This window comes from Bubalus bubalis, chromosome 7, assembly GCF_019923935.1.
Source record: "Bubalus bubalis isolate 160015118507 breed Murrah chromosome 7, NDDB_SH_1, whole genome shotgun sequence".
Lineage (NCBI taxonomy): Eukaryota > Metazoa > Chordata > Mammalia > Artiodactyla > Bovidae > Bubalus > Bubalus bubalis.
This window is the reverse complement of record NC_059163.1, coordinates 97,255,627-97,269,948: the sequence shown is the minus strand read 5'-3', so window position 1 is coordinate 97,269,948 and position 14,322 is coordinate 97,255,627. Positions and strand designations below refer to the sequence as shown.

The window sequence follows — 14,322 nt, the reverse complement described above, 5'->3', positions numbered from 1 at the left end:
CCACACTGCAGGTGGATTCTTTACCATCTGAGCCACCAGGAAAGCCCAAGAACACTGGAGTGGGTCACGTATCCCTTCTCCAGGGGATCTTTCCGACCCAGGAATCACATTGGGGTCTCCTGCATTGCAGATGGATTCTTTACCATCCAAGCCATCAGGGAAGCCCTCAGCTTTACTGCTGCTGCTGCTGCTAAGTCGCTTCAGTCGTGTCCAACTCTGTGCGACCCCATAGACGACAGCCCACCAGGCTCCCCTGTCCCTGGGATTCTCCAGGCAAGAACACTGGAGTGGGTTGCCACTTCTTTCTCCTAAGTGAGCACAAAAAGTATTTCTCTAGAGAACATGCAGAGAGCATAGATACTGTCAAACTTACAGACTTCATGTTTCCTGTATTAGCCTAGACCAGGTCTGCAAACTACAAGCCACAGGCCTAATGCAGCTCACTATCTGTTTTTGGGTGGCCAGTGAACTAAGAATGGACATGTATCAGTAAAGTTTTACAGGAGCACAGACAGGTCCATTCCTTTGTAAATTATATACAGCAGTTTTCATGCTATAATAGCAGAGCTGAGTAGACATGAGCGAGACCAAAGGACCCATGATGCCTAAAACAGTATTAATAATATCTGGCCCTTCATGAGCCTCTGCCTTAGATGACTGGCCTGCTGGCTGTTCACAGATGCTATTCTATCTGAGGGTCCAGCCCCAATTCCTCGTCCATAATACTTACGTCTTTCTTCCCCTTCTCATTTTCTACCCTTTACCTTCCTGATGAGGGCTCCCAGGCAGGAGGCAGAATGGTACAAGAAGCTTTTCAGTTCATCTGTCCGTAAACAACACCACAGCTACACAGGGGGACACCGGGCAGGCTCAGAGGGCTTCTCGCCTCTGACTGGGCCAGGGCCAAGGGTGATTTCCTCAGGAACTCCAAGTTGAGAGGGAAAAGCTGGCTTTATCTACGTTCCGCACAGATAAGGGCTGACCACTGACAACAGCCAGCTGGGCACCTGCCCAGGGCACAAAATGTAAGAGGGACTATAACATCACTGGGTGTGTATCAAGATGGAAAAAAAACGTGTCAACCAGAAACTGCTCCTGACTGGAAGAAACATTTTGATATCACAGGGGCGATCAGCAGTTGACCAGATTTAACAACAACCAATAATCACCAAACTGACTTTTAAGGTCTGGTTAACCTGTGAGCTTTTTATTCTGCTAAATGGGGGGCGTCAGGCCCAGCCCACTTGCTTCCTTTTCTTCTCTTCCCCCACACACGGCACCCAGCACTTTCCACTGAACTAACGTGAAGCAAATAGTTAAGGACACAGGTTTGAAGAGGCACCTAAATATAAGCCTGCCCATGTGTCTCCACCCTGCCCTATTTATAACTCTACACTATGGACTCAATCCAATCTAGTTAAAAATATCGGGAGAAAGAAGGTGTGAAGGCTAATGTAGTTGCAACACTTCAACCTGCTAAAGTTCAACCTGCTAACAACCTCAGGGATGGCTGACGAGGCGCAAGACTGCTTCCTATCTCCCAGATCCTTGAAAGAATCAGCATGTTCAGCTCCAGGGGATAATCATCTAAGATACATTTTTTCTAGAAAAGGAGAATTTAGATGTTAAATATTTCCTATTTCTTGAAAGAAGCAAATCTGGAAAGGCTACAGACTCAGTTCAGTTCAGTTCAGTTGCTCAGTTGTGTCCGACTCCTTGCGACCCCATGAACGGCAGCACGCCAGGCCTCCCTGTCCATCACCATCTCCCGGAGTCCACCCAAACCCATGTCCATTGAGTCGGTGATGCCATCTAGCCATGTCATCCTCTGTCGTCCCCTTCTCCTCCTGCCCTCAATCCTTCCCAGCATCAGGGTCTTTTCAAATAAGTCAGCTCTTCGCATCAGGTGGCCAAAGTATTGGAGTCTCAGCTTCAACATCAGTCCTTCCAATGAACACCCAGGACTGGTCTCCTTTAGGATGGACTGGTTGGATCTCCTTGCACTCCAAGGGACTCTAAGAGTCTTCTCCAACACCACAGTTCAAAAGCATCACTTCTTCAGTGCTCAGCTTTCTTCACAGTTCAATTCTCACATCCATACATGACCACTGGAAAAACCACAGCCTTGACTAGACGGACCTTTGTTGGCAAAGTAATGTCTCTGCTTTTGAATATGCTATCTAGGTTGGTCATAACTTTCCTTCCAAGGAGTAAGTGTCTTTTAATTTCATGGCTTTGCAATCACCATCTGCAGTGATTTTGGAATCCAGAAAAATGAAGTATTCCACTGTTTCCACTGTTTCCCCATCTATTTCCCATGAAGTGATGGGACCAGATGCCATGATCTTCGTTTTCTGAATGTTGAGCTTTAAGCCAACTTTTTCACTCTCCACTTTCACTTTCATCAAGAGGCTCTTTAGTTCTTCTTCACTTTCTGCCATAAGGGTAGTGTCATCTGCATATCTGAGGTTATTGATATTTCTCCCGGCAATCTTGATTCCAGCTTGTGCTTCCTCCAGCCCAGCATTTCTCATGTTGTACTCTGCATATAAGTTAAATAAGCAGGGTGACAATATACAGCCTTAACGTACTCCTTTTCCTATTTGGAACCAGTCTGTTGTTCCATGTCCAGTTCTAACTGTTGCTTCCTGACCTGCATACAAATTTCTCAAGAGGCAGGTCAGGTGTTCTGGTATTCCCATCTCTTTCAGAATTTCCCACAGTTTATTGTGATCCATACAGTGAAAGGCTTTGTCATATAAAGCAGAAATAGATGTTTTTCTGGAACTCTCTTGCTTTTTCAATGATCCAGCGGATGTTGGCAATTTGATCTCTGGTTCCTCTGCCTTTTCTAAAACCAGCTTGAACATCTGGAAGTTCACGGTTCACATATTGCTGAAGCCTGGCTTGGAGAATTTTGAGCATTTTTTTATTAACGTGTGAGATGAGTGCAATTGTGAGGTAGTTTGAGCATTCTTTAGCATTGTCTTTCTTTGGGATTAGAATGAAAATTGACGTTTTCCAGTCCTGTGGCCACTGCTGAGTTTTCCAAAATTGGTGGCATAACTGAGTGCAGCACTTTCACAGCGTCATCTTTCAGGATTTGAAATAGCTCAACTGGAATTCCATCACCTCCACTAGCTTTGTTCATAGTGATGCTTCCTAAGGCCCACTTGACTTCACATTCCAGAATGTCTGGCTCTAGGTCAGTGATCACACCATAGAGATTATCTTGGTCATGAAGATCTTTTTTGTACAGTTCTTCTGTGTATACTTGCCACCTCTTCTTAATACCTTCTGCTTCTGTTAGGTCCCTACCATTTCTGTCCTTTATTGTGCCCATCTTTGCATGAAATGTTCCCTTGGTATCTCTGATTTTCTTGAAGAGATCTCTAGTCTTTCCCATTCTATTGTTTTCCTCTATTTCTTTGCATTGATTGCTGAGGAAGGCTTTCTTATCTCTCCTTGCCATTCTTTGGAACTCTGCATTGAAATGGGTATATCTTTTTTTTTTCTCATTTGCTTTTCACTTCCCTTCTTTTCACAGCTATTTGTAAGGTCTCCTCAGACAGCCATTTTGCTTTTTTGCATTTCTTTTTCTTGGGGATAGTCTTGATTCCTGTCTCCTGTACAATGTCACAAACCTCCGTCCATAGTTCATCAGGCACTCTGGCTACAGACTATATGATGCCAATTATATGATGTTCTGGCAAGGCAACGCTATGGAGACACTAAAAGCATCAGTGGCTACTAGAGATAAAGGAGGAGAGAAGGATGAATAGGTAGAGAACAGAGGATCTCTAGGGCAGTGAAACTATTCTGAATGATACTATGATGGTGGGCACACATCGTTACATATTTGTCAAAATCCATAGAATGAATAGTAATATAAACTATGGACTTCCAGGAATAACATGTGTCACTGTAAGGTTCACTGATGGTACAAATGTAGCACTCTGACAGGAGGTGTTGGTGGTAGGGCAGCTGTTCGTGTGTGGGGGACGTATGGGAACTGTCTGTATTTTCCATTTAATTTTGCAGAGAACCTAAAATTGCTCCCCCCGCCAAAAAAAATAAATAAAACCTATTAAAAAACTACTCTAAAGGCAAATACCTTACTCTCTCTAAAATAAAAGTTGTGGAGGCTCACATTACATTTATAATAGATACTGCATATGCTAAGCAACCAACTTAATTTGGTTCCAGAGTGGTCTGATCTCCTCTGCTCATATTAAAATTGTGAGTTTTGTTTGAAGCAAACAGCAGCTCAGCATTACCTCTGATGAGTAAGGACCCACGTAAGTAATGAGTTGTTAAAACAAAGCCATGAACCCTAAAGACAGTAAGAGTATCACTTGTTGACCATTTACTTTATATTAGCCTCCAAGATAGTCACTCATTTACTCTAATCCTCATAACAAAGATGTGCAGTAAATACCATTTTATACTGGAAGAAACTAAAGCTCCAAAGGGTGAAGTGTTTTTCCTGAGGTCCCATGACAAAGCAGAAGTACATCCAGGGATGAAATAAACTTGGGCCAACACCAAAGTCTGCATTTTTTCAACTGAACTACAGGCTTCATTTCCATTTACCTGCACTTTTATACCATCTGGTACCAGTCATTGTATCTGGTACCTACTGTTTTTGGTAGTGTATGTGTATTTACAATATATTTTCAATATGTGCTTGTGCTCAGTTGCTCGGTCATGTACAACTCTTTGCAATCAATATATTTTCTTATATTTTTAAGTGTAGATTTGAGTAGGAAAATCTTTATAATGGAGTCCATGCAGTAATTAAAAAATTTTGAAGATCTATATTTATAGTTGTGACCAACCTAGACAGCATATTCAAAAGCAGAGACATTACTTTGCCAACAAAGGTCCATCTAGTCAAGGCTATGGTTTTTCCTGTAGTCATGTATGGATGTGAGAGTTGGACTGTGAAGAAGGCTGAGCGCCGAAGAATTGATGCTTTTGAACTGTGGTGTTGGAGAAGACTCTTGAGAGTCCCTTGGACTGCAAGGAGATCCAACCAGTCCATTCTGAAGGAGATCAGCCCTGGGATTTCTTTGGAAGGAATGATGCTCAAGCTGAAACTCCAGTACTTGGGCCACCTCATGCGAAGAGTTGACTCATTGGAAAAAGACTCTGATGCTGGGAGGGATTGGGGGCAGGAGGAGAAGGGCACGACAGAGGATGAGATGGCTGGATGGCATCACTGACTCGATGGACGTGAGTCTGAGTGAACTCTGGGAGTTGGTGATGGACAGGGAGGCCTGGCGTGCTGCAATTCATGGGGTCGCAAAGAGTCGGACACGACTGAGAGACTGAAATGAACTGAACTGAATAGATACAAACAGATGTTCATAATATATTTTAAATGAAGTAGCTTACAAAACCATCTCAGGGATTGACTTCATATTTTATATTTCTCTGCATCATTTTTGTACAATAAGTACTGAACATTTATTATTCTTTTAAAAAGAATTTAAAAGTAGAGAATAAGAAAATTGTATCAATCATCAACTCTGTGCATGATAAAAGTAATGTTTTATTATTGGACAAAAGAGAAACTGTCAAATCCTGGGATATAAAAAAATTGCTTAATTATTTGAAAAACTCAAATGGATCAAAATTTTAAATACAAACATACAAAAGAAGAAACATAAAAATACTAAAAGGAGAAACTACAGGTAAATATTTATTTAATTAGGAGAGAGAAAATTACAAAGCATAATACCAAGACAGAAACAATCATAAAAGAAAAAAGTTTATAAGATTTCAACAAATAAAACTTTAAAACATCTATATAATAAACTATATCATTAACACATGGAAAATTTTGAAAATATATAAAAAGAGATCTAACAAATCTATATTTTAAAAGACAGTCAATAGAAAAATAGATTAAAAATAGGAATAAGTAATCCCGAATCACAAATAACATAAACATATAAAAATTATTAACCTCACTAGAAAGTAAATTGTCTCTATTTTTGATTTTTTTAATAATATTCAAATCTAGCACTTAAAATAAGCACTCTAATAAAGTCACGACAGGAGTGTAAAACTGGTACAAATTTTATGGAGAACAATTTAGATGTATATAGTAAAAGAAAAAAATGTATATTCTTTTGAATCAGCAATTACACTTCTAAAAATTTGTCTAAGAAAAATAAGAATGTATACTAACTAAAATTTAGCTAAAAAATTTCCCCATCATTGCAGAATAAAATCCAAAGTTTTTCTCAATGGCCTTCCTGCATGATCTACCCTAGAGGCCTACTTTTAACTTATCCACCTGCCCTCGCAGTCATAGGGTTACAGCCACACTTGCCTTTTGGCTATTTCTGGAGCTCACCAAGCATGTTCCTGCCTCAAGGCCTCTCCTCTCCCCACTGCCATCTTTTCTTCCTTTTTTTGCTGGAAATGCATTTTGGCTTAAAACTGATCTCCTCAGAAGATCTTTATCAAAATGGCTATCTTTAACCACTTTTTAAAAAATAGAATCTTTTCCAATCAGCCTTCATTCTCTCTTCTTTTAACCTGCTTTATTTTTTTTTTTCAGTGTACCAGCTGTCACTATATTATCTATTAATATCTGCTTATTATTTATCTCCTCCACTAGAATGTCTATTGGGACAAAAACTGTTTTCTTCACCACTTGATTCTGAGAGCCAACTCCTGGGTAGGTTGATAAGAAGTCCAGGGTGCTCCAGGAGGAGAAAGGGGTCCAGAGTCCTGGAGAAGGAGAAAAGGGTCTGGGGCTCTCAAGGAGAAAAAGACAAACTTATTTTCTACATTGCTTTGTTTTAGTCAGTATAACATGCTCAAGGACATGCTTCTCCTTAACAAGGTTTTCTGACTAACCTTGTTATCTCAAGACTTTGTGGGAGTGGGTCTGATAAGACCTTTCTATTGTTAGTTCTAATCTTGTTAATTTAAGATATATATTGTGGGAGTGGGTGGTCTGGGGCTCTCTAGAAGATAGGGGTCTGGCGCTCTCAAGAAGGAGAAAAGGACATTTTTTTTCTTTAAGCCCAGAGCTGATGACTGAACAACAAAACAATTCATCTTACTCAAGGATATGTTTTCCCTTAAACTCTGTACCAATGATTATATGACAACAATGTATCCTGCTTGAGGACTGTTTCTCCTTCTTGAGAACTTTCTGACTAATCCTGTCATCTTAAAAATGTGTATTATGGGAGTGGGTCTGGTAAGATCTTTCTATTGTTAGTTCTAATCTGTTATCTTAAAATGTATATTGTAGGAGTGGGTCTACAACCTTAAGACATTCTTTTGATTTACTGTAATGACCAAGTGAAAAAAGTATATTTTTTTACCTCCCTAAGACTAGCCAGTGGGGCACTCTCAGTCCCCTTCTGATGTTTATGTCAGAGGTTTTCTCTGTCCCTTTTTCATGTTAATAAAACTCTGCTACACAAAAGCTCTTGAGTGATCAAGCCTGGTCCCTGGTTCCGAAGCTAAATCTTCTTCGGAGATCATGAATCCATGGTTCACCATAAGCTATCAATTCCAAGCACCTAGAATAATGCTTGGAGGTACCAAATAAATATTTATGAGATAATTAGATGAATGACTTCAAGAAGATATGTTTCAAGTTCTCATGTAAACACCATATTTAGACCAGCATCTGCTCTAAGCTATAGAATATTTCCTGAGGTCAACACCAAGAATGGATGTTATAATAAAGCAGGTGGAATAACAATATCATATTACTCAACATGATACTTGATGTAGGTTATTATCCATAGTCCTGGAGTTCCCCAATCGCCAAAAGCTCCCCATCTCTTATCATTTAAGACCTACATTTATCTTGTTGTTGTTTAGTCACTAAGTTGTGTCTGACTCCTTTGCCACCCCAAGGATTGCTGCTCACCAGGCTCCTCAGTCCATGGGATCCTCCAGGGAAGAAAACTGCAGTGGGTAGCCACTTCCTTCTCCAGGGGATCTTTCCAACCCAATGTCTCCTGCACTGTGGACGGATTCTTTACCACTGAGCCTTCAGGGAAGCCACATCTACCTTATTGAAACTTAAAGTTTTCCTAAGAATTTATTAACAGATCTAACAGACATTGTAAATTGTTCCCATGAGGAAAAGTCAGTTGTTTCAGTCTATGAGCACATCATTCACTTTAACGAGTAACAAAATGTTTCTTGGTATGCAGCCCTGTAACATGGAACAGTATTCTGATTTACTACAGCCACTAGTGATTTCCCATTGCCTTAATCAGGAAAATGAGGCAGGAGAGACACTGCAATATAAACAAAAGCATCCTCACAGTATGGGTTAGTGAAGCCTTAGGGTCCATGTCATAAGCAGTGTGTTAACTAAAAATAGTTTAAATACTTAAGTTTGAGAATGACTTACTTAAAAAAAAAATAAACAGGACCATGGTCAGTGTCATTTACATTTGCTTCTTTGAAAAAGAGCTAATGATACCAGATCAGAAATCTGCATAACCTGTCAATTGTCCTGTCATTTAAGTAAACTTTGAACTATATTCCTGACAGTTAACTGCAGTGCTTTAAAAATGCATGATTTTTCAGACCACCAGGGGAAGTGGCATACAATACAGAAGGCCATGAAGTCAGGCCAGGTTGATTTAGAATTCCATTTCTGTCACTCTAAATTGCTGTGTGATCTTGGGTACATTCTCCACCTCTCTGGGCTCCATAATTCGTATCATCCATAAAATGCAGATAAGACTTATTCTTTAGAGTGGCAGAAACGGAATTCTAAACTAGCCTGGCCTGACTTCATAGCCTCCTATACTGTGTGACACTTACCCTGGAGTTTTTAGGAGGATCCGAACAATGTGTGCCAATCACTTATCAAGTACATCTTGTCCCAAGCAAAGCCATTAAAGATGTGCAGTAGATGGAAGGAAAAAACGGTGGGAAGTGGCAGTGTGTTTGCAAACCTCTACCCACAGGCAGCCAAACAGGAAAACGTCCGCCATAAGAAGTCTATAAACTGAAGCCTCTATTGGGACACACACAACCACATCACATGCAGTGCAAGGAAACAGCATCTTTCTTCATATCCCAGCCTTAACAATTATTTAGCCTTCACACTAGCACTGACAATCCTAACCTTACACCTGCGTCTCTTCTCCTCAGCCTATGTGCTGCTGTATCAATTCCAAATCTGACCCTAAAAGCGAAAATGAAAAACTAAGGCATTATTGAATATAGTTAACATTTACTTGGGAAAACACTATCGTCCCCTGCAGTGTTCGAGTAGTTGAAACACTCATCCCCCGCCTTAGGCTCTGTCAGTGATAATCCACGCTTCAGCGGAGAACCATGGCAATAACACTGCCGGTATAACTGCCTGAAGCTCCGCTTTCCTGAGTTACTGCGGCCCCAGTGTGAGGGTGGCTCAGTCTCCATCTAGCCCGGACCCCAGCGGTGCTCTTCGCCAAGAGTAGATACATTGCCTCGCCACCCTCCCCCCACGTCCAACCCCCTGGAGACCACAAGAAGCAAAGCGGAAGTTAGTGCCAAACCCAGGAGAACACCGCCGGGCTCGGGGGCGGTCAGGCTGTTCCTGGGCCCCTCTCACCGTGCGAGGGACCTGGGCGCAGATTCCTAGCGGGGCGGCCGCACACAATACCTTGATGATCCTCTTGTTGAACAAGGCGCTGTGCACGCAACCGGGAACCGCCGCGGGCAGCTGCAGCGAACCGTTCCCGCTGTGGATCTTCCAGTTTCCCCGCAAACTGATGCTGACCACCTTGGTAGCGAAGTCCGCACCGCACGGCGCAAGCAGCAGGAGCAGGCGGAGGAGCATGGTATTGCCCGGTACCCGCAGAGGGCAAGAACGCGAGGGATGCGGTGGGCAGCGGAAGCCACCCTCGGCCTGAGCTCTGGCTGTCCCCGCCCCGGGGCCCGCCCCCGGTCCCGCCCACGCCGCCGACTCCCGCCCACGCCCCCGATTCGCGGCCACGCCCCCAGGTCAGCTGAGCTAAAGGCACCTCGGCGGATCCCCAGCTCCGCGGGCGGGCTGGCAGCGCAGAGATCGCGCGGTTTGGCGGAAGCCTGCGGTCGTGAGTGCTGGAGCCGCTGCACCTGTGCTCCGCTCCGGGCTCGGATCGCTCTGGGCTCGGACTGCCGCGGTCTGCGTCCTTCTCTGGGCTTATTCCAACTGCTTCGGCGTGTGAACGGAAGGCGAGAGCCATGCACGGTAATTGGGACACACAAATCTCTGGGCGCAAAGTGGCACACAGCCTCGGGGAGCTCAGGGACAGACAGTAGTGTGAGGAGAATACAGCCAGAGACGCTCCAAAGAACAGAAAACCAAGACACCCCATCACTTCAGTTTCCCCCAGTTTCCCCAGACCCCGACACGGGTAACGCGCATCTTTTGCTGCTCTACAGGTTGGTCTCAAGAATAGTCTGCGCAGTAAACAAGTATAAATACTAAAGTACCTATTCGTAGGGTTGTTGTGAGAGCTGAGAAAATTCGTGCAACATAGGGCCCAGCCAGAGAAAACAAAGCACGTTGGCCTGATGTTCGTGGACTACAACCTTCTGTTTTGTAAAGTCACTCAGAGGAGGTTCCTGACGTTCGGGAAACCTGAACTAAAATGCACAGGCAAATTTAAAATCCTCTGTCGCTCAGTAGCTGTGGGACTTAGGCAAGCCACGAAATTTCTAATACTCCTGTTTCCTGAACTCGAAAATGGAGACAGTACTCTTTTTTCCGGGTTGTGATCAGCACACAATGAGTTAACATATTTGGCTGTCCTAGGAATGCCAAGGTACCCCAAAAATACCACAGGTTTATGTCAAGTGTCATGGCGGCGCAGTTTACCTGAGTCCCAATTTTGCAATTGGATGTAACTGTGATCTGGGAAGTTAAGAAGGAATTTCACATTGCATAAAATAGACTGACATATGACTGTGTTGATGTTATCTGCCTTATTCCTATATTTAAGCAGAAGTCTTTGAAGAGAAGTTCTCCCCTCATCAAATCCAACCTTTGTTTTGCCTTATGATGGCCTTGGAGTTGCCTGATTCTGTAGACACAGAATGGTATTTTATTTTTTTACAGTCAGCGTTTTCAAAAGCCTAGCATCTTGTCCCTAGCTTTTAGGGACATTTGGATTATCCAGCCCAAGGCTCTGGCTTTACAGCTGAGGGAACAAGGTCCAAAGAAGTCAGGTGACCGCCTGTCAGACGGTCAGAAAAGAGCCTTTCCTGGCTCTCATCTCCTTGCCGTGGGGCCCATTGATGTTAAGGGGGAAAGGCTCTGGCTGGTTCAAAGGCTTCTTCACTCCAGAAGCATTTTTACTTCTAATAGGAACGGAGCTCTAAACTCAAATTATATTCCCTGACTCATGGCATCAAATGGCCAGCCGAAGTCTGTTCAGAACTGATAACAAGACTTACGGCAGCAAGGGTGGCAAAGGGGTGTTTGTTTTTGTTTGTAAATCCCAGAGAGCCCATTAAGCCAAGTCAAAGGAAAATTCATCTCATCCCTGTGAATATGTTTGGATATATTCTGTTATTCTATTACAAACATTTTAGGGCATCTATTTAAAAAAACAAGAATAGAGACTTAGCATTCCTCCTTTCAGCCCAAGACACAAATATGACATCATTAGGATTACTTCACTTTGAAAACACATTGATCCAAATTCATATACTGTACACCACCATGAGTGAACTGTAAAACTGTAATGTAAGCTTTAGACTTTGGGTGATAATAATGAGTCAAGCTCGGTTCATGGATGATAACAAATGCACCATTCTAGTGGGGGGTGTTGATAATGGGGTAGACTGTGCATGTGTGGTGGCAGGGCATGTATGGAATGTCTGTATTTTCTATTCAGTTCTGATGTTAATATAAAATTGCTCCAAATATATATATATATATATATATATATTTATATATACACATACATATATATCCATGGGTCAAAGACATAAAAGACTTTTCAATTACTGTTTTATCATGTCAGGAGCTTAAAAGTCATCACTGTATCCTTAAAAACAAGTAAAAAGCTGAACAGACTGAAAATCACCAGCTTTTGTTAGATCTGTCAGAGAATTCAGGCGAAAGGGCAAACTGCTGCCCCCGAAATTGGAGAAAAGACAGGTGTATACAGAGAATCACAACTTACCAAAGCAGAAACCCATGAGTAGAAAACTCTGTGAAAACCAGTACTAGGGAAAGAAAATCTAAACTCTAATTGCTGAGTTGCTGGAGGCTCAGTGTGGACAAATCTGAGAGTTTAAAAACTTCACAGGAACTCAGCCTTTGTGGGTCTCCTAGGATTTTGTATTTTGTTTCCATATCTATCAGTTGTCACACTGAAGATTCTCAGGTTATTTCCCTCAAACTTCCAGCAGGGGGACAGGGGAAAGGAACTGTTCTGAAATACTTGAAGCATTCTGAAGGGCTACCTCAAGAGAAATTATTTTATCAGAGCCTTACCTGATGGAGTTTTATCAGAGCCTAACATAGAAGAAGGGAAATACCCCCTAGCCTTCTTGCCCTAGCTAAGGGGCTGTAAAGAACATGAGAAACACTTAGGAAATTCACAGTGTTCAAGTTCAGTAAAAGACTAAGGCCTAATCACAGGACTATACTTCCTCTATGACTATAAGTTTCCTCTCTCTTCATGCCCTCCCACTAAATCACTGAAGGCCTCTTTGCCACTGTTCCTTTCACCCCATACATCATGTATGGCTTTCAACAAAAAATTACAAAGCAAAAACAGAGCAAGCCCTTGAACCAGACTCATGTATAGCAGGGATGTTCAGTTATCAGGACAAGAATTTAAAATATTAGGCCAGCATTGGCCTAATACCAACACCAGACAAAGACCTTACAGTAAAAGAGAACTACAGACCAATATCTCTCATGAACATAAATGAAAAAATCCCTAACAAAACATTAGCAAACTGAACCTAACAATATATTTTTCAAGTGTATGTATGTGTGTGTGTATATATATATATATATACCATTAACAAGCAGGATTTACTCTGGGTATGCATGGCTGGGTCAACGTTCAATCAGTTAATGTAATTCATTACAGCAATAGGTTAAAAAATAAAAATCACAGAATCTTATCAATAGATACAAAAAAAAATAACTTGACAAAATCCAATACGATTCATGATAAAAACTCTACACACATTAGGAATAAAGGGAACTTATTCACCTTGATAAATAGCATTCACAAAGAACTAATGTTATATTAAATCATGAGAAACTAGAAGTTTTTCTGCTTAGATTAGGAATCAGGCAAGAATGACTCTTCTTGTCACTCCTTTCCAACTTCATATTGGAAGTCATAACTAATGTTATCAGAAAAGAAAAGGAAATAAATAGTATACAGTTTAGGAAGATGTAAAACTGTCTTGGTGGATGACATGATTGCCTATGTAGAAAATCAATAACAATAACAAAGAAAACTGGAAATAATAAATAAGCTATGTATAGCAAGGTTACAGGATACAATATACAAGGATATTGGATACAATATCAAGGTTACAGGATATAATATGCAAAAGTCTATCATTTTCCTAGGTACTAACAAGGAACAATTGGAATTTGAAATAAAAAATGTAACACTATTTACATTAGCACCCCTCAAAATAAAATACTTAAGTATGGGACCTCCCTGGGGGTCCAGTGGCGAAGACTCCTTGCTCCAAAGCAGGAGGTCTTGGTTCGATCCCTGGTCAGGGAACTAGATCCCACATGTTACAACTAAGAGTTTGCATGAACTCGCTGAAGAGTTTCTTTGCCACAACTAAAAATCCCATGTGCTGCAACTACGACCCAGTGCAACCAAACAAATAAAAATAAATATTATAAAAAAACAAATTCCTCAAAAATTAAGAAACACTTAAGTATAAATATAACAAAAATGTGTAAAATCTATATGAGGAAAACTACAAAACTCTGGTGAAAGTAATCAAAGAGGAACTAAATAAATGGAGAGATGATCTATGTTCATGAATAGGAAGACTCAATATTGTCAAGATGTCAGTTCTTCCCAACGTGATCTATAGTCAATGTGATCCCGATCAAAATCCCAGCCAGTTATCTTTATGATTCTGACAGACTGATTCTAAAGTTTATAAGAGAGGCAAAAGACCCGGAATAACCCACACTGTATTGAAGAAGAACAAAGTTGAAGGATTGCCGCTACCCTCTGAGGGACTCAGCTGAACTAGAAGAGAGAACTGAGACTTTAGGCATCACAACAGCCGATTAAAGCAAGGGGCCTGACTGAAAGTAACAGTGAAGCTGTTAATCCCTGAGAGTGGTAG

At 41.6% G+C, this 14,322-nt stretch overlaps 1 protein-coding gene across 2 annotated transcripts in view; it reads right to left on the bottom strand.

The window, feature by feature from the left end:
* MANBA (mannosidase beta) overlaps positions 1–9,930 on the bottom strand; it is a 125,775-nt gene extending 115,845 nt beyond the window's left edge. The window contains exon 1 of one of the 2 annotated variants that reach the window (XM_044946167.2): positions 9,647–9,930. In XM_044946167.2, the coding sequence (XP_044802102.2) occupies positions 9,647–9,823 (177 nt within the window). In that variant the 5' untranslated portion in view covers positions 9,824–9,930. The remainder of the gene's footprint in view (positions 1–9,646) is intronic. The other variant, XM_025290371.3, reaches the window with a different exon arrangement.
* Between the last annotated feature and the right edge of the window lie 4,392 nt (positions 9,931–14,322).